Source organism: Indicator indicator, unplaced genomic scaffold, assembly GCF_027791375.1.
Source record: "Indicator indicator isolate 239-I01 unplaced genomic scaffold, UM_Iind_1.1 iindUn_scaffold_57, whole genome shotgun sequence".
Lineage (NCBI taxonomy): Eukaryota > Metazoa > Chordata > Aves > Piciformes > Indicatoridae > Indicator > Indicator indicator.
The window spans coordinates 189,147-213,787 of record NW_026539190.1 but is presented as its reverse complement, the minus strand read 5'-3'; the positions used below and the strand labels follow the sequence as shown (position 1 = coordinate 213,787).

At 47.4% G+C, this 24,641-nt stretch overlaps 1 protein-coding gene across 1 annotated transcript; it reads right to left on the bottom strand.

The window, feature by feature from the left end:
- On the bottom strand, window positions 1-22,628 carry ALPK2 (alpha kinase 2). Its single transcript, XM_054398480.1, has 10 exons — window positions 21,060-22,628; window positions 12,894-15,729; window positions 10,467-10,614; window positions 9,366-9,493; window positions 9,232-9,267; window positions 7,007-7,281; window positions 6,820-6,908; window positions 6,241-6,458; window positions 4,530-4,578; window positions 1-530 (listed from the first exon to the last, which is right to left on the bottom strand). The coding sequence occupies exons 1-10, from the start codon at window positions 22,626-22,628 to the stop codon at window positions 296-298; spliced, it is 5,583 nt and encodes a 1,860-aa protein (XP_054254455.1). The 3' UTR covers window positions 1-295.
- Between the last annotated feature and the right edge of the window lie 2,013 nt (window positions 22,629-24,641).

Genomic DNA, 24,641 nt, shown 5'->3' with positions numbered 1-24,641 from the left:
GACACAGCCAGGAAGATTTCTCCAGTGGCCTGTGGTGCAATCAGTGTCCCAGGCTCAAAATGTGCAGACATCAACACACAGAAGGGTTGTAAGGTACTCCAGGCAGATGACTTAGTCTGTCTTCAACCCCTTGCCCCAGTGTTAAATCTCAGGTACCAAGACCATAGAAGCAGCTCCTTTGTTCCTGGCATCAGCACTGGGATGATGTCAAACCAATGTCATAAGGCAAGAGACTGAAGTTATCCCTGCACCAGGTCACTGGTGCCCAGCACTGCTAGGTGTCCTCCAGTGCAAGTCAGTGCTCTGAAGAAATGAAGTCTCTAGGTTCTCTTGCTTTCTTGGGCACTGTTTTCTTTATTGTTGAGGAGTTGGGCAGATTTTTGCTTTTCGTGGATGTTACTTTCCTCTGTTTTTGATGAGCGGTTCGGAGAGATTTCAGCCCCATCATCTCACAGTACTTATTGCACTGGTGGAGGGCTCTGAACTGCTCAATGAAGGAAATGGAGCAGTTGCCTTTAAAACCTTTGTATCTGTAGCAACAAATTAAAAGAAAGAAAGCCAAACAGGATTTCAAGATTCATTTCCAGCACAGGGAGGCAGAGTACAGCTGTTGGCTCATAAGCAGCTTGAAAGCATGAAGCGAGTCTCTTCCCCCCCTGCTGCTTTGGAAGCACTGTCACAGAAAATCCCACCGAGGCAGAGAGGTGAAAGAAAGCAGGCAATAAGCAGCAGACAAAGAGGGCAAAAGGTTAAAGAGGCATGTTTGGTGGGCTCTGCCGTGCCTGCTTTTTATCACTTAATTTAGCTGGGAATAGAATTGGCTGCTGGCTAAGTTTGTCTCAGTAACACATAAATGAGATCCACTCTGCATCACTCTCCAGAACAGTTTTTGGGGCTGCTATGAAGACAGAAGGTTGCTTGCAGGAGGTGGTGTTAGGCCCAGAAGCTGTTTTCATCCCAACATGGATATAATGGCCCTGCTGCACTCCTCTCTCCTCCAGCCTGAGCACTGGACCTAGACGTAACTGAGAGTTGTAACTGCATAAGCCCCAAACCAGCTGCAGCACTGAAATTAGCACACCTTGCTCACTGCACAGCGTTCCAGAGAACTTCTGTGCTCATGGAGATTGCACTGTGCTGGAGCAAACACTGCTGCTCTGAGAAGGTCAAACACTTTCTGACAGAGAAGCTCCTTTACTGCAACACTTTGCCAGATTTTCTCTATGAAGAATGGTGCCAGTGGTGATAACATAATAAACCACCCTGCACCAAAAGGGGGTGGTTCTGCCTCCATTTATAGCCAGCTGCTCCAGTCTGCATCTCCAGTGCTCCACTGGAATTGAAAAGCTGACCCCTCAGGCTGGCTGCACTCCTAGCATCAGTCCTTCCACCCTGGGAGAAAAGAAATCTCAGGGCACAATGCACATCTGCAAGTCTCTGGCATTCTGAGGTGAGTTACTGCTTCTTGGGGCACACCCTCATATCAGCAGTCCCCCTTACAGCCTAAAGATGCCAGCTCCACACCTTGCTGCTGCTTTTAAACAGTCACAATTGCCTACAAAGGAGGATGGATCCTGAATGATCTCAGACAAGCTACTGCAGCCGTGATGATGAAGGTTTTGTAGATAATTCTGAAGTGAACAGCAGCCCTTAATCTGCTAAGGAATTAAATTACTATTAGTGCTTAACTTCAGCAAGAAAAACTATCTTGGAGTTCAGCTTGCTTAAGTATTCAAGAGCCCTTTTCGTCTTCTTATACTGCTATGTTCAGATTCCTCTTTGAAGTCAGAGGCTTTGAATGTCAGGTTTGTATTTCAGTGAAACAAAGCTCCAAGCATACTTTTATTTGCCAGGTGAAGCTGTTAACACCAGACAAGGTTATCCTCTAAGTTACTAACAGGTAGTAAGCCTGCCCCACTCTAGAGGAACCCCTCAGTTAGCAAGCTGTAAACAGCCAGGTGAACCTCAAATGGTCTGAAGGATTTTTTTTACCTCTCCAAGCAAGTTAGGTGCTTGTTTACCCCCAGGAAGTTTAGAAGGAATGCCCTTCTTCCTACAGCAGTACAGCCTGGAGCTCAGCAAGGTAATGAACTCTTGCTCTCTGGAGAAGACTTTATACATGTCTGTCTGTGGCTGCCACATGGCTCTGTGCTTTTTCTCCCGCTTTCACTCTCTTTTATTTCCTAGGCAGCCAATTTATTGCAGCTAAAGAAAATTCCTTCATGTGCTTTTCTCATGCCATAAAATTCTCACAGCACTAATTTCTTTATGGGAATAATCTTGGAATGGAAAGCTTGAGCTAAAAATAAAAAAATCCACTTTTCTTATGAAATAAATAAGGCTGTGAAATGACTTTGCTATCTGTCTCTGAAGGAACATCTAAACAAAGAGCAGACACAGCAGCATTTGGTCTACAGCAACATTTGCTCAGACCATACTGTGAGTCAGAGACCCTTTAGGTACACAACTGAATGCTCTGCTAACCTGCTTGAGCAGCTGACAAATGGCAGGAATATGTGCAGTAAGAGCATAAATACCTTGTCAACAGGAGACAGAACATTCATGTTAATTAAATACAGGTCGTCAGTTTAGTTTCCTAGCTTTGCTCCTAAATCAAGACATCCTCATTTCCCTCCCCTTAGAAACGATAGGTTTGCATCTGATCTTGTGGCTACAGCTGTGGGTTTGCCCTCTCCTGACACAGGCTGCAGCTCTGTCTGCTGCCACTGCACTGGGGAAACGGAGGGTGAAAGAGCAGAGCTACGTGCAGGAGGGTTAGTTCTTGGAGACATCAATCTCTCTACAGCCTCTACAGGAAGGAGGGAAAGATGAAGCCTAAGGATACACACATGCTCATGCAGAACTGCTGGATCCCCCAAACCATTAGCTGCAGGGAGCAGTGCTGAACAGAAGTACAAAACTCTGAAAGATGCTGTTGATGGTGCTGGGTTCAGAAGAAACACTGGGGCGTAAATAATGGCCATGAATAATTCCTGACAGCTGCTCTTCTGGCTTTTGCAAATTCATCACAAACAGTTGTACTATGGCAGAGAGCATATCAGTGTAAGGTTTGAAAGGATGCCAGTCTGCAGGTGTGGAAGATTTTCCCAGAATATTGTAAGGTGAAATTTTAAATAACTTCAGACACTGTGATTTTTTTTTTCCTGCCATAGGTATATAGACAGGCTGCAGTTTAGCATGAAGACTGAATACATGTGACTGGATCTGTTTTTTCCTCTCAGTTTCTCAAAGAATTTAAAGCACTGGTCACAGGCATTTGCTCCCATGGTCTCTCCCCTTCCAGCAGCCAGCAGATTTGAATGGCTGCCTACACCGTGTTCGTTGTGCCTGTTCCTACCAATGACTCTTGGCCCGTGGTAGAAATAGAAGATTTAATTGATGGAAGATTAGAACAAAAACTAAAAGAAGTGGGAGGAAGTGAGAACATTAAAGGCCTGTCTTTGCACACAGGCTTAAGTCCCCCAGAAAGACCTGAAGCCATTGCAAAACTGCTAGGAAACAGGTCTTTTGAAATGTTATGAACAGAGCTTTTGGTTTTCCTGAGAGAGAAGGGAAAGAGATATCGTCAAGTCCTTAACATGCTTCCTTTCTTGTCAGGTAAGTGGCCTACACAAAGCTAAACAGACACCTTCCCTCCACCCATGCAGCTGGCAGGAATACAGGCTCAAGAAAAGCTTAGGTAGGAATTAAAGCTCCCAGAGCTCTGAACTGAGGAAAGTCTCTCCCAAAGCTTGTGCCATGCTTACACACTCTAAAGCTTTGGCTTTGTGCTGGCTGCAAGAGGGGCTTCATCAGCTGAGTTCTCTCATGCAGTCCCTGCACCATCCTTGGCTATTGCTCACAGAGAGGGCAACAAACCTTTGGCCTCTTTCAGAGCATCTCCTTCCCTGACTCCCACAGTACTGTCATAGATACCCTCTTTTCCTTCAGTGGAAGAGTAGGAAGGCAGAGAGGCCAGCTCAGCTGCTGGCAGCAGGATCCAGTAGCAGGGCTAGACAGGTACCAGCACTTGTACTGGCATGTGCTGGGGCAGCTGCTGCTGAGGACAAGCCCAGTGGGAGCTCTGGCTCCAGTGCCACCCGGGCCTGGGCCATTTCCTCCATGGTCAGAAGCTCTGTACAGCACTCACACCAGCTCTTTCCTTGCAGCCCAGGCTGGAGCTGCTGTTGGCCCTGTCTGTTCAGCCCTACCTTCCTCCATCTGATGTTTCACCAATAAAATTGCCTTACTTGCCTGCAAGTCACCAGAGACCTTGCTTTCACTTATGAAGGGCCTGTTTTAAGGGAGGCACAAAGCAAGAAGCAAAGCCTGGCACGCAGTGAAGCTCCACCACTGTAGAGCTGAATGTGTCTCCCTTATAGGTGGATGGGTTCCCATAAATATGAGGATTGTTTGCTTCCAAAGTTAAAGCAAGAATAAGCCCCCAGTGCACCCTCCCCCCACGTATTTCCACTGTGAGAGCCTGGTGTGCAAAGCAAAGTGCTGCTGAGAAATGCATTTTCACTCACCCTTTGGCCAGTGTTGCTATGCCAACGTCAGTTAACTTCATTCCTACACCTACAAGGCATCAAGGAAACAGAGAGCTTATGTCAGAGCAGAATTTCCAGCACTCCAGATGCAAGAGCACTACATAGAGAGGCATTAAATACTGTTTATTGACCCATGGCTTTCATTCCCATCATCTGTCACTGCTCTCCCCAAACATATTAAGGTACCCCAACGAGAGCGTTTGTGCTCTGTGTCAGGAGCCAGCCTCGTACCAGCAGTTTACAGAAAGCAGGGTGAAACCCAGAGCAAAACCTGCTTTTCATGCCAGGCTGTGAAGAGGGAGGAGGGTTACAGGTGGATGACTGCATTTCAAGAAACACCCAGGACCTTTGCTCGTGCACCTGCCCCAAGATGTATTTATTGATGGGGGAGTGATGCTTTGCAAGCTTGGACCACCACATTTAGCAGCAGGAACTGCATACTTGCTTTGCTAGTGCATAGCAATAGGACAGTCAACCTTATTTTGGCTTTGGGTGGGAGATCCAAAATCCTCCACTTATTCAGCATTTCCAAAAGTTCAGGGGGTTTAGCCTGTCCCTTTGTTGTGCCTGTTTTTCCTGTACAGGAAAACCACGGGTCTCATGACCCATGGTCTCAAGAGCACTTTCCTTGGAATACAGTCTCAGAGATCTCAGCTGATATGCCTGAAAAATGCAGCCTAGATGCTTGAGTGAGAAGGTGGTCAGAGGAAGGATGCTTCTGTTCAGCAGCACCAGGCCTGCTGTCCATCGTGGCAGCAAGCATTACAGAAGCCCCAGGACCTTTTCTGCTCCTTGCTCCCCTCAGGCTGGGATCTTGTTTTCCTCTCTCTTCAGGAGCCTCCTTTAGATGGCTTGTTGCTAATTGCCCTGCCTGGGATATTTTCTAGGAGCCCACCTTTCTTTGTTTTTCTTTAGAAAGGAGCTGTCTTTGTTTCAGATACATCTGTGCACACTGTGGTGGGTACAGGGCCACGTCTCAGCAGCCAGGAGCCAGAGGAGCATGAGGGCAGCAGGTAGTAAATGCAAGGAGGAGTTTGGCTGCAGGAGCATGTTCCTTTAAACCTAGCCAGGACCTGCATATGGAACATTCCACTGTTGAGAGACTGTAGGTAAGTATTCAAACACGAGAAAGAGTGAAGGACTGGGATGTCATTAATAGCTAAAGACTTTAATTCACAAGACATTTCATGACCCTCTGGGTGGCAAGACAGGCTTGACACATGCCGAGTGTCCTGATTTACTGAGGGGACACACAGAAGAGTGTCACATGTGGATTTTCTTTCCCCAAGTATCCCCTTTCAAGACCACCAGCTGGCTTCTGTGCTGCGCAGGTGAACACACGCCATCCCCTGCTGCCACAGCAGACAACCCACTCATGTCTGTCTGTTCCCTAGGGTAGACACAGTGCTCTCCAAAGAGCCTAGATAACAAAACACCCAGCTCTCTCCTCCGTCATCCTGATATGTAGGAGATGCTGCACAAAATGGGCAGAGGTCCAGGGTACTGCCTGCATCTGGACAACTCTGCCCACTGGGAGGTCTGGCAAGGAGCTCAGGCAGCCTTGCCCACGAGACACAGAGAGCCAGAAGTAGCATTCCTCAGGAACGTTCTGTAGCTAGGGATTGACTGCAGGTGGTCACCAGCTCCTGTCAGAGGAAAGCCATTTATTGCCCTCTTGCAGACAACTCACCTTGCAGGTCAGTGACAAGCAAGCTTCCGTTGGTCTTCTCATACACCCAGTGCTGGAAGGTGCAACACTTCTGGCCAGCTTCTGAGTCTCTTCTCAAGAAGTTGACTTCCTTGCCATCCCTTATGGAGTACTTCACAAACTCCCCAACCAGCTCCTCCTCCACTGTCGCATAGGGGATGTTATTAGCAGGGCGATGAACAAGAAAAATAGGAATGATCCTAAAATCAAGTGATACAAACTAATAAAACCCAGAGTTCTGGTCAGGGAGGGAGTAGCTGATCATATGAACCATTTCCTGTCTTAATATGAACGGTTTCCTCTACAGTTATATCAGAATCATGTCTCTTGCCTGCTATGTCTTTACTGCTTACTAGCCTTCTCTAATGGGGAGGGAACCTCTCTCACCACCTTGATACTCAGAGTCATTTAGGTCGTGACTCCAGCTGCAACACCATTCTCAGGACTCCCCTTCCTTCTTCAGAAATTCCCCCTAGCAGTCACAGTCCAGTCGTAGAGCTGTGGCACAGGACAATACACATATACCTATGGCTAGCAAAAAAGAATATATTTAATACTCACTCTGGTACTTCCCCAAAGCCTTCCAGGGGTTCAGCTTCAGCTGCATATATCTTTGCATACTCTCTCGCAGTGTTCTGGACATAGCATTCCTGTATCACAAAGAGAAGTGCCCATGGAGTACTACTTACCACACTGAGATCAGCTGTTTGAATCTCCGTGGGACAGCTTCCCAAGGACAGCAACTTGCCTGCAGTGCCAGTTTGTAGTTTTTCTGAACTAGATCATCCTTGCTCTTGGTCCCATAGGTGATGGCACTGTGCACTTTGAGCACACAGGGGTGGCCAGGGCTGAACACTGGCACCAGGCCTTGCATCACTTTGCTTCGGAAGGCTTTCCGGTGCATGCCTTCACCAAAGTGAAGCTCTTCTGTGGCTATGATACCATGCAGGTTGCCACCAAAATAGCTGTCCCTGATGAAATCTTCTCTGAACATTAGCTGCATGAATTCAATTTCTTCCACACCTGGAAAACAACGCACTTTGCTCTGCACAGCATCCTTCTGCAGGCACAGAAGAAGGTGGATGTGGAAAAAGGAATGATCTCTCTTCCATGGAAAGAGCATGGCCTGACTTGTCTTAACATGGGGTTGGGACCTGAGCCAGCACAGAGAAAGGTGGTAGTTCAGGTTCATAAGGAGAGCATACAGTGTAGCAAACAAAACAGAGGTGAAGATCACAAAAGCTGTTTTGAAAATCATCAGGGGACTTGTAAACTGGAACTTGGAGGGAACTGAAGAGACCCTGAGGCCATAGAGAGACACTTCCAACTCTGTTTCTTTGGGAAGACAGAGGCATCAATAAAGCTAATGTGCAGCGGTGGATGCAGATAGGACAGGTCTGTCCCCAGTGTGCTCAGAGCACTTTCTTCTCAAGCTAGCAAGGCTTGTCAGACAAGCCAGAAGTTGCTGGTATGACCAGAGCTTGTTTTAGCTCTCAGCTTGGAATGTTTTCTGGAAAAGACTCGCAGAGGTACTCAGCTGAAAGAGACCTCAGGCCTTACTCAGTATGACCATGATGGAAACCTGCCTTTCCTAGTGCCAACCACACTCACTACATCAGCTCCACTGGCATCTCTGAGTGTGTCTTTTCAACCTGGCAAGCATCAGCTTAAAGACAGGTCATTTAGCAAAGGCAGGAGGAAACAACGAGATTTTTATTCCATAAGTGTTTGGGACTAAGAAGCACATTGCCACAAATGACTGTGTCAGTTTTGATCATCAGGTGCATACACCAGCTTTAGTGATCTCTGTATTCAGGGAAATTGGTACCATGATTTTTCTCCCCAGCTGTGGAGTCTGAAGGTATCAGTGGCACAAGAGTGTGTACCTGAGTTTGCTGAAGGTGAAATTGAGCATGATTATGATTTTTATGCCTTTAAAAGAGAACTGGAATACAAAAGGAAAAAAATATATAAGAGGAAAAAAACAGTGGCTAAGGCTAAGCACAGAGAGAAACTAAAAAACTCCACCTGCACTTCAAGTCTCTCAAATCACAACACTGCAAGGAACATCAGTGAAAAAGACTAACAGGAGAACAAAAGGAGTATGTTCTACAGCAGTGAATCCCTTCCAGCTGGCCTCTGTAGTTACGTCTGGTTCAGTGTCTGTGCACTATTGCCTCTCTGAAGCACAGAGAAAGAGCACATAAAAAACCTCCTTAACTCCACCTGAAGTTCTCTGTGCCACTACATGAAAAGTCCTCCGTTTTAAGAGGGAGCTGAATGTTTAATTTTGTTCCTCTGGAAAAACAAAGCCAAATCAGAAGGCTGGATGCAGTGCTCAGTGAGTGCAGTGTGTTCAACACTGCTGAGCCCAGTTGAAGTGCCCTGGCTATCTTTAGCTCCAGCACAGCCAGACATATGCCCAGCATGGTTAAACACAAATCAGCACATGGGGAAAGCTCTGCAGATCTCCATGGAGCACAGTTACACAGCAGGTGACTCGCACAGCCCATGGGTGAAAACACCACTGGCAAGCTCTGGTGCCAAGGAGCTTTCAGTGCTCTCTGTGTGCCTGCGTCTCCATGACACCACGCAGCGCTGCCAGTGCTGCACCTGAAGGGCCAGGCCATCGACCTAACCAGGGGCTACACAGCCAAGTTCAAACCAACACTTTGGCACTCCAGGCACTTCCTCCCCTGGCACAGACCATCCCAGCCTACAGGCAAGCATTTCACCTACAAAATTCCACAAGTTCATGCCAATTTCATCTTTACGGCACAGCAAAGGTGAGTGCAGAAGGGGAAAGGCAGCTCGCACCAACGCAGCACTGAGTGGCTGCGGTGAATTCCCAGAGTTTCCCATGGGATAACTGCCAAAGTGTCTCAGTCTGCTTGGATTTTCCATCCTTTTTCCCATTGGAAATCAGCAGGAACAAAGATCTGAGCACATGTTCAAGCAGAGGTGTCCACTTACCTTCACAGTTCTGAAGACTTGCGAGCTGCTCCAGCACTAGAAGGAAGGAAAGGAATAGGTTGTGTAGTGCAAAAGCCAGGCAAGGAAACTGCCCCTGTCAGGGTCAGCAATCAACAGGAGACACTGGGACTTACCCTCAGCAGTTAGATTGAACTCAGCAGTCACCTTCCCATAGGTGTTGCTCAAGCAGCAATAATACATTCCCTGATCTTTGCTGCTGGCTTTAGCTATCGCCAAAGAGACAGGAGAGTCATCCTGGGCACTGGAAGAGAAAATGTTCATTTCCTGCATGAATACTTTTGAAAGATCTGTCCTAATTATTCCTTATCTCTCTCCTCCTGCCCTGGACCTTCTTTCCCTCGCTGCAAAGACTGATTCAAATATGATGCAAGCAGACAAAATATTTTCTTTCACCCTACATAGAAATGTTCAGCCTATAATGTGCTTCACAGTATACGATCCTAGTGTACTGACAGAAAAGCACCTCTGTCAAATCCAGCAATCATTAAACCACAAAAGGCATCCCCACACTCCTACCAATCCTGGGGCCAAATACATAAGGCATGAACATAAAACCCCCCAACTCTCTCAGCCTGGCCTCACAGCAGAGCCCTTCCAGCCCTCCCAGCAGAGCTGTGGCCTCCTCTGTCCACACTCCAATGGGTTCCTGTCTGTGCTGTGCTGAGGGCTCCAGAGCTGCCCCAGCACTGCACAGGGTGTCTCAGCAGAGGGGCAGGATTCCCTTCCTGCTCCTGCTGCTGACGACCTGGGGATCAGCCCATGGCCAGCTTTCTGGGCTGCAAGGGCACACTGATGGTGCTCACACAACATTTTGCCCACCAGTATCCCTTCTGTGCAGGGCTGCTCTCTATCCCTCACCCCCCAGCCTGGGCTGACACTGAGGACACTACATCTCCTGTTGGCTGTTCCAGCAGTTCACTCCCACACACGACACCAGCCTCCCACAGTAGCCAAGTGTGTTTGTGCTGTTCGGCTGGGTGCTGAGCTTCAAGCTTCATTTTATCTCTCACAGCACTTGGAGACTGCTTGTGAAGAGACTGAGAGGAAGCAGCTGGGGTGACAAACCAGTATTAATGCACTGTGTGAAGACAGACTGCTTCATCACCCTGAATTTCTGCACCTGACATACTAACTACTACTAACCCCCTTAGCAGGTGGCCTCTTCTCCCAAAAGCTCTTCAGGAACTACCAGATCTTCAGAAACATGCACTCACCTTCTCTGCAGCCGAGCTAGTAACTTGGAATCTTTAGTCCATGTAATGGTGGAGTCACCATGAATGTCACCAAATTGACAGCAGAGCTTGATATTTCCAGAGCGATCAGGGAACAGCTCTGCCTGGATCTTCTTCAGCAGCTTGGGAGCTTGAAACAAAAGACCCCAATTTGGGATTAGAAGACCATGACATGGTTTTAAAGGAATCTCAGAATGATCTGCAGATATTAAGGATATGAATTTGACAATACTGTGATTTCTTCTAATGCAGAAACCAAGGCTTTCAAGTACTGTGGTTTTAGAAGCCTTATTCAGTGCCCCACACTGCCAAGGGAGATGTTTTCCATGCAAAGGCATTTTGAGTTGATGGCATAGGTCCCAAGGGAAGTTCCAGGTGACAAAGGCATCATCACAGAACAATTTCTTTATCAAAACACACTCCCTCTGACTAAAGGACTGGCTGGGTTTATCAGTAAAAAAGACTCCCCACGCTATATGGTGGCACAGTAAGAATTCAGCTGAGAAAGTGCCTGAGCTCAGTCTCCAAGGTGCTTCTGGAACACACCTAACACATGCTGCAAGGATGAGACCTTTTGCAAGATGCAGTGATGATTTCCTTTCAGACTGGAGGAGGGTAGTTAACTATCTGCACCTGGTAATGTCAGTGGCCTTTGCTTCACTCTTCAGTTACTGATTTCTCCCCTCTAAAGAAAGTCCCTACCTTTCCAGCCACAGGGCATGGTTCCTTGTTAAACACTGACCATCACACAAACAGGTCCAAGAACCCCTCAGAGCCCAGCCTGGGGAAGGTCCTGACGAGCTGCTTCTCTGCTGACACTTGTTTGCTGGCTCACAGAACACCCCAGTGACTTTGCCCATGGGCATGGTGTGGGTGGGAGGATAGAGGGCTCTTGGAAAGAACGGGAGTCAACATGTACTTTGGGAAAGGTTTTGGGATCAGGACATCCCTGTGCTCAAGTGAGACATCCCTGCTAGATGCAAGATGTTCTGTTTCCTATCATGTCAGTTCTGAGCTACCAGAGTCTGGATGAGCTGGCAGGACACCTCTCCCTCAGGGATCCTATTCCTGCCGTCTAACTTTCCCTGCCTAATGTCCAAGGCACGCTGGATCAAGCCTGAAGGATCAGGCACCTGCAATTGACTGCTATCTTTAACTTGTACTCCCTGAAGTCCATAGGTCTCAGAATCCTGCTGAATCAGGGCTGGAATGACACCAGCAGTACATGACAGACCTGTAAATAGAACCAACAGCTCCACGTTCTCTGTGTGAACACAGAGGAGAGCGGTGGGCACAGACCAGAGCAGCCTGCCCATGGCACTGGGCAGGGGCCCACACAGATCTCTAAGGTACAAACACACGTTCCTTCCAGTGAGACTGAAGCAGATCAGAAGAGGTTAAGGAAATTCAGTCTCATCTGAGGCAAGCCTGAATATTTGACTCATTTTCTAAGCACAGCTTCAGGCATTTCTCAGGACTGCAGGGTGCTTGCTCTGCTCTGAAGGAATGTGGCTCTCCTCTCACACCGCTCTCTGGCAAAGGACATATCTCCCAAGAGAGAAAGGTGTTAGATGTGCCTGGAAAAGCAGAACTCTTACCAGACCATACTGTAATTAGAATATCTGAAGAGCTTCATAATCGTGTGGCTTACCTTTAGCCACTGCTCAGTCTTGCTCTGATCTAATAAATCATTTCATGATGTAAACATGAAATGTCACCTCAAAGGGTGAAAGAACAGGGTCCAGGCAAGGTATCCATAGAACCCAGGACTACCTCATCTGCCCAGCTGTAACACTGTTGCTACTGCTGTCTGCAGTCTGTGCTCCCTATTCAGCAAGCTCCACAAGGCTGCAGCAGGCAAGCTGACTCTCCTTTCCCTTCTGTGTGGTGTCTCTCACTGTAACTGCTAATTTCACTCTTGGTCTTTTCTGACTAAGAGTGGTGCAAAAAAGCTGCAGAGCCAGCCAGCAGGCAGCAGACAGCATTGCCCTAGGCACACCCTGTGGTAACGATGCTGCCCTGCTAGTAATGAATGCGTTTGGCACCCAGGAGAGGGCAGCCACAGGGCAGCAGCAGAGCTGGGCACACAACATGCACGGCTGTGTGTTGTGTGCAGTGATGTGGGATCCCTGTGCTAGACACCCCCAAAAAGCTACTGGAAGCAACAAGTGAAGGAGTAACTATTGCACACAGGTCAGAAAGCTGATACATGTATCTGTCAGCTGGCAAAGGATGCTCAGGAGGGCTCAGCGTGGGCCATGGGCACAGCACTCATGCCCAAGTTCACAGAGGAAGTGACAGTCAGTGAGGACATGGCACCTTTGACTGCAGTGTGCTTAATGAACCCAAACTCTGTCCCACGGCCAGAACAGTGGGAAAGGCCAGGAATGAGGATCAGTTTTCTCTTACCTTTGCCATCCTTTTTCAAAATGAGTTTCCTTTGCTCTTTTCTGTCTTCTTTCTGAATCGTGCCTGCCTCACTCTTCACAGGCTTTTTAACATAGCTGGGATCCTTGCTGCCATTTCCTCCTTCCTCTAGTCGGGGTTTTTTTGACAGTGTTGCTGGTGGCAATTTCTTCTTGGCTCCAGCAGTGAAATGCCCACTCTTTGCTGTGTCTTCTTTGTGTGGGATGGGATCAGGCTCAGCAGCAGTTGGTGATGGCTGGTAGGACTTTGACCCTTCTTGATTTTGCAGCCCTTCCACACTGACTGGGAATGGCTTGTGTGTGGTCAACACCAAAGAGAATGAAGGAGTTCTTTTGCAGGGTGCTTGCTCTTGAAAGTGTTGGTTGCTCACTGCATCAGCTGATGGCAAATTAACTAAACCACTTACTACAGTCTCTGATGTCATGAGTTCTTCATCTTTATCATCCTCAGCAGACTTAACTAATTTTTCAACCTGAGTTAGCTTGCTGGAAGACATCAAGTCAGGAGAGGGCTGCTTAGTGTTAGTATTCATGAACAGTCCCTGAGCCTCGGAGCTAACTAAGGCATGTACAGGAGCCTTTTTTTCAGCTTTATCTGGGTTATACTCCACAGTTCTTTGAATTTCTTGTTTGTTTTCACAAAAGAGTGGTTCCTTCTTGTTTAGTTCAAGTACCCTGTGGAACTGCTCCTGCAAAGCTCTGCAGGAAGTTTCCAGCACACCCAAATGTCCCTCTGCTTTGCCTACAGTTTGTCTGGATTCAGCTTCTACCCAACTCCCTGTGCCAGCACACCCTACTGCCTCTGCCTGGCTCATAGGTGTGTAGACTGTTTCCTGTGCAGTCACTTGTTGGATCTCTAACTGCTGGCTGTAATCTCTGTAACCCTCATTTGCCACCCTGTGGTGCGCCCTTTGAGCCTTGCTGGGCAGCAGGGCCCTCACTGGTGTTGCGCTGTCAGATGCAGAGGTGGGGGGTTTTGAAGAGTCTGGGTTTAACTCTTCTTCAGATATGAAGGTACTGCCAACAAAAAGTATATCTTGTTCTGAGCTATTATGAGGGGAGGCTGCAGCCTGGCTCTCTGAGCTGCGACTAACTCCTGAGTCACAGGAAGGGGCAGCCCTCTCTTCACCCCTCATGCAGACTTCACTCTGTTCTCCTGGTTTACAGGGCTCACAGCTGGGCACTTCGACAGAAAAGCCTCTTAGACATGGATGCCCAGAAGAGGGAGAGGGTGCTGCTTCTTGTTTTGCTACCTCTGCCAGTTGGTCTGTAGTTTGGGGTAGCTTCTCAGGAGCCTCAATTAAATCAGGCAGTTGCATTTCATAACTGTGTTTCTGCGCACCGGGAGGAACTTGGAGACCCTGCCAGTCGTTTTGTGAAAGATGGCAGCTGTCAGAACTAGTGGCAGTTTGTGCACTCAAGGCTGAGTGATTTCCTTTCTCTGGTAAACGCTCTTCACAACTTTTCTGTGTCGTGCTAACAGAAGAGTGTTCTTCACGTGCAGGCTGACTGGCACTGTCAGCAGGGAACACGCCTTTCTCTTCAGGCAGACAAGGCAGTCGTGTCCTTGCTGGGTAACAGCCTCTGAACGGACACCCTGCCCACCTCACAGACTCAGCTGTCAGGGCCATGCTGTGCTCAGCATGAAGGAATTGTCCAGTTGTCCCAGATGACACAGCTGGCTGGTAAGGGGGGGTTTCTGCGTCACATGCTGGGTTACCACTATGAGCATCTTTCAGTCCTTCAGCAGAATCTCCATCACATGTTTGGGAAGAGTTATTCATGGCAGGCTTTCCTTCCCCAGCCACAGGCACCTGAATGGATTCACCACTGCCAGTTAATATGGGATTTGGCTCCTGCTCCAAGCACTCCCCTGTATCTAAGACAGCACCATTTGCTGGAACACAAACGGATGGTGTTTCCATTTTACTTTCAGTGCTAGAATCTAGACATATGCCATCTGTTCCTACCACTTGTGCAAGACAAATGTTTCCTGTGGATGCACTGTTGCATGCCTCATCTGTTTGAAGTAGGACATTAAAAACATTGCAGTCTTCTTTCTCCGTTCTTCGGCTAGTAGCTGGTTGTGTGATAGGTTCCTGCTCTTCTCCCAGGTTGACTGGCAAAGAGTGACCAGAAGAGGGCTCCTGTACCAAGTTCAGTTCTGTGGCTTCGATACTGACTGGCCTAATTTCTAAACTTGTGATTCCCTGGTTTTCATATGTGATTTGATAGTCTGAGTCATCTTCATTAAGAAGTTTCCACAGCTTGTCATGCACTGCAGATATATCAGCATCTCCTTCGCCCCCAGGTTCTCCAGATTCCAGGACTACCTTGGGATTAGCTTCAGATGGAGATTCATCACATGACAGGCTGCAGAGAGCATCTGTGCCATTGCTGTCGTGTGAGTAAAGGCTATACCTGTGCTCCCCCTCCCCTGGCTCCCTAGGCAGCTCTGCAGGAGGAAGGACAGCACAGGAACACACTTGCTGCTCACAAGCAGAGTTCCTGTCCCACAAGGGAAAAGGTGAAGCCTCATTCTTTGCGTTGTCATCAGTGCTAACAATGTTAATTCCTTGTTCACAGGTGACCTGTTGAAGACAACTTTCTCCCTTATCCTGAGGAGCAAGGAGTCGAGAACAGGTCTGTAAATCTGCACATTTTGCTAGCAATGTCTTTTCAGAAGCAAGCATTTCTGAAGCTGGAGGGATGGCTCCTGCAGTCTCAGAAGTCATGGAGTCACTTTCCTCTCCTGCTTCGGGCTCCATGCATCGTCTCTCACTATTCTGGATAGAGATGTTAAGATTGGCACCTTGATTCTGCATAGAAAAAAGAGAAACACAATTCAAAATTGGAATTGCTGCTTGGCACAGGCCTGAACTGGAGACCTGACTTGGAATGTACCTGTTTCTGTAGAAATACTTGTCAGCTGTAGCTATCAACCTAGGGGGCTGAAATCAGCCCTGGTCTTAACAGCCTTCAACCTTCAGGGGCTTCAGATCTGAATCCAAATAGTGCTGTGGTTCTGCAGCTGCTGTGAACCTCTCAGAAGACCTGAGAGGGAAAATATAGCTCTCTTCAGCAGTCATATAATTGTAGCAGTAGTGTTCTTCTCATAGGTTGTGTGTTTCCAGGTGGAAGATGAGAAGACTCTTATTGTGACAGGCAAAAACATTTATTTATTACCTAAGCAACTAAGCAAGGCACTAAGCAAAAGCAAAAGCAAAGCAAGAGCTTAAGCATAAGCCTCCTACTCTGTTACATTGTCAGTTGTGGCAGTTTAGGCTGGGTGCCTCCTGTTACTACCACATAAGCTACACTTTTGGTGTTCCAAGAGTCCACCCAATAAGGTGGACACAGGAAACGGCATATTTCTACTCATAAATCCTGCCCCCTATAAATCCATCTGCAAAGTCCTTCTCTTGCTCTTTCTTCCCTCTCTGCTCCTATGGGAGATGCTCTCTTAGCGGGTAACAGTGGAGGAGTATCTCAAGGCCTCTTAGGCCTGTCTAGGCTTAATGCCAGGAGAAGAAAGGAGGGAGGGGACAGTCTCAGACCTGGCCAGCCTGAGACTAGCCTAGCAGTGGGGGGGGGAGAAAGATCCCTGGGGGTTTTGGGTAGACCCTCAGGTGGGGAGAAGGGAGGAGTTGGGAAGCCTTTGGGTGTTACGTAAGGGGCTCTGTATGCTTTGGGATGTTCTTGTCACTATGCTTTGTAGTTTTTTTGTAGTTTCACCAATTGCTTTTCCATTTAAACTTTCCATCGCTCTCCAATCCATTTGTGTGAGTGTCATTCTTTTGTCCCTCTCGGGGCAAGAGAGGATCTGTCTGGCCCTAAACCAGCTGTAGACAAGGCTGCCAGAATCGATGTAGCTCAAGTGGATCTGGACTGGGAACGTAAAGGTGAACTGTTTGTAGCTCGATGGGCCCATGAAACATCGGGACATCTAGGAAGAGATGCTACGTACAGATGGGCTGAAGACCGAGGGGTGGACTTGACCATGGAAGCCATCACGCAGGTCACACTTGGCTGTGAAACCTCTGCTGCCCTCAAGAGAGCCACCAGAGCTAAGTCTTCCTGGAACAGAGGGCAGGGGCTGGGTTTTGGCTATGGTGAGGCCTGGCAGATTGACTATATCGGACCACTGCCACGAACACGCCAGGGCAAGTGTTACATCCATGGTAGAAGCAACTACAGGCTGGCTGGAAACATATCCTGTAAACCATGCCACTGCCTGGAACACCATCTTAGGCCTTGAAAGGCAAATCCTGTGGCGACATGGTATGCCTGAATGGATTGAATCTGACAATGGGACTCATTTCAGGAACAATGCCATCAGTTCCTGGGCCAAAAAACATGGCATTGAATGGGTGTATCATCACATTCCCTACCACCCACAAGCCTCTGGGAAGGTTGAAAGGTATAATGGACTGTTAAAGACTATGTTGAAAGCATGGATAATGGGGCATGGAGGCACTGGGATGCAAATTTAGCAGAAGCTACTTGGCTGGTTAATTCCCGAGGATCTGCTAACTGTCCTGGCTCTGCCCAAACAGAACCCTTGCACACTGTGGGGGGAGATAAAGTCCCTGTAGTGCACATGAGAAAGTGGCTGGGAAAGGCAGTGTGGGTTGCTCCTCCTATGGGGAAAGGCAAACCCATTTGTGGGATTGTCTTTGCTCAGGGGCCTGGATGTACTTGGTGGGTAATGAGAAAGGATGGGGAAACCCAGGGTGTTCCTCAAGGAGATCTAACATTGGGGGAAAAGTAATTTGAAATGTGAGTAATGTGAGTAATGTGAGTTGTATGTTGCGGAAAGTCACAAAGTAAGAAGGATTCAGACTGATGAAAGCCTGCAAAGAACAAAAGCGACACAAGGACTAAGACCAAGCTGGTGTTGGTGTCCAAGAGTAGAATATCCTGCTTCTATCCTGAACACTCCTAAGTAACATCTGGAGGAGCAGAAGAACATTTTTATATTTATATAAGTCTCTATGTGTGGAATATCGAGATAGTTTAAGTATGTAGATTAAATCATGAGTGTAAGTAAGAAAGGATTTTAAGTGTGAGAATCAAATGAGATGGTGCAATATATTGAATTGTGTAGAACCTGAGCGTGACACAAATGGTATGGAATAAAGGGTGGAGATTATATTGGGTTTGGCCAAGCTGGAGTTAATTCTCCTCACGGAATCTTTCCAGTGCTGTGTTTTGCAGCAGCAGTTAATAACATAGCAGTATTTTGTCTACTGTTGAATAAATATCCAGGCTGTGTCTTTTCAATGTTTCCCTGCCCCAAGAGTACACTGAGGGGTGGGCAAAATCTTGGGAGGGGACATGGCTGAGCCAGCTGACCCAGACTGGTCAGAGAGGTATTCCATGCCATATGACATCAGCTCAGATATAAGAATGAAGTAAAAGAAGGAAGTGGGGGGATCTGTCCATGGCGTCTATCCTCCCAAGCAACCACCAAGCTTAGAGAGCCCTGCTTCCCGAGACCGACCATCGTCCTGCTGATGGGAAGTAGAGACTAACATCTTTCTCTTTGCTTTTCGCTTCCACACGGTCTATTGCTTTTGCTTGTTGTTATTAAAATTCCTTCTATCTTATTATTAGCTTTTGTTATTTTTTTTCCCTCCCCTCTCCCCCCTGTCCATTTAAGAGGGGGAGTGATAGAGCGGCTTTGGTGGGCATGTGGCCTCCAGGCCAGGGCCAAACCACCACATCAATTTATATCCTTTTCTAATACAGAGCTGCCACATCCCAATGGCTATCCTTTTACTGACATGGATCTAAGCAAACAAGCTTCTCAACTTCTACCTAGTCTTTCTCTTCAGTTACAAGGTGTTTACATTCTTTCCAACTCAAAGACAAAACACAGCCTTCTCAAAAGTTGTTCAAAGTTTTGCTGTCTTCCTACACAGTCAGCCAGGAGTTATGCTACCAGTGCCTCACCCTGCTCCTGGCTCCAAAGCTGGGCTCCAGCTAATGCCACAGTGCACTTCTGTGTGCAGGAACCAGAATTGTTCAACCTGCCTTAGGTTACACCAGCCAATTGCCAAGGAGTTTCTGGTTTATTATACAGAAGCTGTGAGATGCTGTCCACATTTTCCTTGTGCTATAAAGAGCAGCTTCCAGATGGGGGATGCTTTTGTCTGGCTCATTTTCAAGACCACATAATGTTGAACCTAAATCTAAATTTCCTCTTCATTCATGCATATTTAAAAGAAGGGGGTTGCTCTGTGCTCATCTCTAGCCCTTTTTTGCACACCAGTACTTCTTTCCTGCTCCATTTGTATCTACTGCAGAGCTTTGGTGATGGACACCTGTGATGGTTTGAAACTGTCTTTTTAATTTTTCCTTGCAAAGTTCAGAACAGAGAAAGTGAAAGAATGTAAATAAGTCACTATTGGGTGTAAGAAAGCAAAATAACGATTGTTCTAAACACTTCCATTGGATAGATAGAAATGTTTAAGAACTATTACCCAAAACAAAGTAGGCATTCTGCACATTCTGCAGTGGGGGCAGTTGCTGGGCTGTCTGGCTGCTGTTTCTTCTTCTCTTCTGGCTGAAGATAACACGTACTGACCTTGGCAGCTAAGTTAACAACTTTCTGCTTAACTAACTCTGCTTCTCTGTCCAGGGGGGTCTGGGGGGGAAGCTCCTGGGAGAGGGAGGCCCCTTTGGGAGGGTCCCCTTGGGGGGAAGCAAAGGGAGCTTGGTTGTGCTTTTCTGTTGATTGTATATATTTGTAAGTGTTGTGAATTTTGTATATTTGTACGTATTCATTGCATTTCATCTGCTTGTAAATACAGCCTTCATTTGCTTCCAGACTGGGCTAGCCTGGTTATTGTCGGTGGGGGGGGGAATTTCAGCTCACACTGACACAACACCCAAACAAAACCAACAGCAAGAGCCTAAACAGCCCATCTGAAACCTGGTCATGGCATGCACGTGAGGTAACAGCTGCTGTCTGCTAAGAATCTGCTGGCATTGAGTTTATTGCACTGTGCTCAGCCAGCGCTGAAACAATGCCTCCTGTGCACCATGCAGATACCTGCTGCCAGAAACTGTCCATAGCTTAACTTCCAGAGGCCTCCCCATCACAAGGCACTGTGTGCTGCTAGAATTTTATCGGCTATAGAAACAGAGAAACCTTTGGCTCTTTTTCAGGCAGAAGAATTCAGTAATTTAAACTGCTTAAGACACCCCAGTGGTGAGACTGAAGCTAGTATGCTGCCCAGAACTGGGAGACACTTGGACATAAATAACAGAGATGAGGAAAAGCCTGTGGAGCTGAAGCAAGCTTGTGTTGATTTGTCAGATTTTTTTTCTGTGCAATTAGCTACATCACTTCAAATCTGTAAAGCTGGTGATAAGATTACTCATGATTTAATACTCATATCTATGCACTTTTATAGCTCGAGTTTTTACTATGTGAAAGAAAAAGAATGATCCAGTTCTCCCACTTAGAAAAACTGGTGGAACATTCCATCGGTCTGTACAACTACACTGGTTTCTTACCAACACCATAAAATACACCAGTACCTGGAAAGCACCACCTTAAGGGGGTGTTTTTAAGTGCTTTTACGTTTCAGCTGGAGTACCTGACTCTTTATTATGCTTTATTTTTTAAAAACAAGGCTTGATTCCCTTCTGCAGCATGAACTCTCTGGACTAAACTGCCCCCCTTGCTATAGCTTCACAGAAAACCCCAGTCATTTGGCTCAGATTTCCAGCACACAAAGTGGATGACAATTTTTTTCTTTTAATATAAAGTGAAACAGAAGTAAGTTAAAACACTCTCTGCTCATAATAGGTATCTGAGAAACCTTCTGGGCTGGCAGAAGCATTTCTTTGGTAAGACCTGTGCAATAGCCTAGAGATCAGATTTCCCCATCCAGCTGTCCAGAGTCCCATTAGTTCCTCTTACTATCATCAGTCTCGCTCTATAATTAGAACAGCTCATGGTTTACTTGGGCCTTTTTCAACACCAGATTTCCTTCCCAGCCGTAGCTGTCATTCAGAAGTCCAGGAATAGCTGCTTTCAAAGTAATTGAAATTTTACGTTATTGGTGACAAACAGCAATAAAAGGCATTTAAATCAGTGGAGCAGCTCTTTCCATTAAATGATAAGGGCTTCACTTACCCTGGATGAGACATTTTCATCTGGCATCTGATTTTGCTCAGACAGGCCCCGAGTCCTTTCCCAGTGACAGTCTTTATCTGCCTCTTCTGTGTGACACGAACCAGCCTGCATTTGCAAGCTCTCTGTCTCCTCAGGGATCTGTGTGGAAACAACACCTTCCTGACTGGAAGCACTGGATTCTCTAAGCTCTGCTGCCAGCTGGAAAGACTGTCCTATAGCACTGACATATCTGCAAAGTTCTTTAGGGTTGAACAACTTCAAAAGGTTTCTTCTCAGACTTTCTGTTAGGGTACAGACAGTGTGCCTTGCATCTTCCTCTGGCAGGTCTCCTCCTGGCTCCTCTGGCAGCAGAGAGCTCTCACCCTGCGGGTTCTCATCCGTGCTGCTCTCTGTCATCCTCTCTGCAGCCTGACCTGTCCGAGGAGAACCTATGCCACCAGCAGAGGAATCTGCCTGGGAACGCGTATCATCCTTGTTCTTTGGTTTGCCAGCTGAGGAACCCGTGGCCAAGTGGTGACTGCCATGACTGTCTGCTTTGGCGCTGGGATGGTCACTTCCAATGGCTGCAGATGCAACAGGCACTGGACACTTCTCTTTGTCTTTCACGCTGGCGCTTTTCTCTCGGTGGTGCCCACAAGTGAGAGTCATCTCTGCCTGCAAAGCTGACTGGCTGTACACAGAGGGGTCTCTCCTTACATTTACTCCTTCGAATTTTGAGTGATGCCCACAGAAGCCAATGGTGGTATCCATAGGCGTAGTGTTATCTGACACTTGGAACAGACAAGGCATTTCATCAAGGAAGTAAGCACACCCATCACAATCCTTACTCAGTTTTAAATCATCTTCGTCATCACTGTCTAATAAAAATTCTAACTTCTTGTTCCAGATTTCATTCTCGTGTGCTGTCAGCACATCTGAACATTCAAAATACTCGAGGTCATCATCATCATCATCATCAAAGTCACCCCTAACACTTGGGATCTGCTCTGTGTAAATCTCCAGAACAGGGATAGAATTTTCAGCATTATCTTTCACCAAATCATGGTGATTTACTAGGGGAGCATCTGCCTCCTCACTCAGCAAGGCATTCATGGTTAGAGGGCTAATAAGCCCAGTCTCTTTACACACCTGGACATCTGCCAGACACTGGCCAGATCCAGAGCCCTCCCTGCTCAGACAAAGGTTGTCTGTGTGACAAGTGCTTCCCTCTGTGGGGTGGCAACGTGCCTGTCCAGCGCAGCATTTCCCTGTGGCTCCAGCAGCTGTGCTGGCCATGCTGTTCAAATTCACCAGCTTACCACCCTGCTCCCACGGACCCCTTGGGCAGCAAGCATCTTCTTGGGCTTTAAACACGTTCTTTATATCCATGCTGTCTCCTGTGTCAGGCAAGTGTCTGTGAGATCTCTCAAACAATACTTCTGCTTCTCTGGACTTCTGAAGCAGTGAACGGTTGATTTGTGATGAGCCAGAATCTGGTGAAATCAGCACAGGCTCACCCCCACAGGGGTAACTCCTGCCTGATGCCAAATGGTTCTGGTGCTGCTTGGTTTGCCCCGAAGCCTCCCTCATTGTCGCTCAGGTCACCAACGAACTCTGGGGAAGTGCTGTGCTTGGTACCCGACTCCAGTGGAACAGGAGCTGAGCAGCAGCTCATTCTAGCTGCCAGGCCACTTCCAGGTGCTCCTGAGTAAAGTGCTGATTGTGCTCTGCACACCTGCAAATCAAAGAAACCTGAGGGTTAAAATGATTTCCACAATGGGCCTGTGCATTCTGTAACAGGTAGCCAGCTGACACAGCTGCAAGCATTTTCAAAACAAATATAGCATTACTTAAAAATCATGATCAGAGGTTAAAACAGTGCCTACAGCCCAGCTATCTGTGTGGTGATGCTTCACAGCTGCACACTGCAACTGTCCAGAGTGATGTGTGCTAGGGAAACAAATTCTCAAGCAGCCTACACATACCTGCAGCAGCACAAATCAGGCTCTGGCACACGTTGTTTAGACGTCTCTCAAAGCAAATAGCAATTTGCAGCCCATTTCCACATGTACATGACTTCTACAGGTGCCTGCTCTTTTGGTAGTCACATGGCACAACTGCAGGTTATTGCCTGCACTGGCATCATAGGGACATGCACTGCAGAATCTCTTTGTAGAAGTACCTGGAGCAATCAGTGTGGTTAGATTTTAAAGGCTTTTTCTGGCTAAAGAATTCTGTTTCACTTTGGCTTGATGTTTGCCATTTCTGTGGTGAGAGATCAATGACATGAGGCTGATTAACTTCTGTGTCATGTTCATATTGAACCTCACTTTCAAAATGCCATGCAGAGGCAACGTGGTGTGGCAATGCAGAATTCACATAAAACCCAAGTGAAATGCACCCAAAGGCTGCTGTGAGCTGAATCCAAAGAAATACAGAATCATCTCTCAAATCACAGGATTTTAGATACTTGAGATATTTTTGCACACAGTTAGGGGCATCCTGGGACTTTCTTCACCACAGAGTACCCAGTACTAATCACAGTAGGACTGTTCCATGACTATCCAGGGAAAGCAGTGCAGCAGAACTCAGCTCCAAGTAAATTTATCTCATGAAGGACGCCAAACAAAAAGCTCTGAAAAACAGTGACCTATTTTTATTCACAGGCTGGTATGGCATGAAGGACAGCAAAAAAACTTTCTTGCCATCCTGCTAATCTAATGAAGCCATTTAAATACACCTCTATTTATTCTCTTTTTCCTTCCCTCACTTCCTCCCACTGTGACCATTTTAGCTAAGGTCTCTCTGCTGGCTGCAAGATCACCAGCCACTAGCATCCAAGCACACCAGCCCTTCCCAATGCCCTTTCAAGCACTCTATGGCTCCTCATCTACTCCAGAGCAGTCATTGGCCCTGTCAACATCCAGCTCCATGTCACAGTCCACTGCAGACTCTAAGGAACTGTGTGGGATCCAGGTTAGAGTTGAATGGCTGAAGAGCAAGGGGCTTGCATGGCCTGCTCAGAATCCACCACTCGCACAAAGCGCACGGAGCAGGTAAGGGTTAAACCCTGCCACAGACACCTTTTCCATCCAGTCACCTGGGAGCTGAAAAGCAGGAAGAGAAGTGTTTCAGGGGCAGGATACCAGAAGGGACACTGTTAGGCTGTGTGACAAGCAGTTTGACTCCAAGCACACAGAGCAGCGCAGGGACAACCAGCCCAGCAGCCTCTCTCAGCACACATCCCATGCCTGTGCTGCACACACACATGGATGTGCCCACCAGGGACATGCCTCAGCCTCACTGGCTGAGGCTTGGTGTGGAGCTGCAGCAGCCTTTCTGTGCCGGGGGTGGTGAGACACCAGGCAGGTGGGAGATGCCCCATCCCTGGAACAGTTGCAGGTCAGGTTGCTTGGGACTCTGAGCAACCTGCTTTAGTTGCAGATGTCTCTGCTGACAGCAGGGAAGTTGGACTAGTTGAGCTTCTCACCCAAAACAATTTGTGATTCTATGCTGGCATGCAGGCTTCCTCAGACCTTTGATCCTGAGAAGCAGACTAGGTCAAAATCCATCATAATATGAGCTTCTCTGCTGAAGAGGACA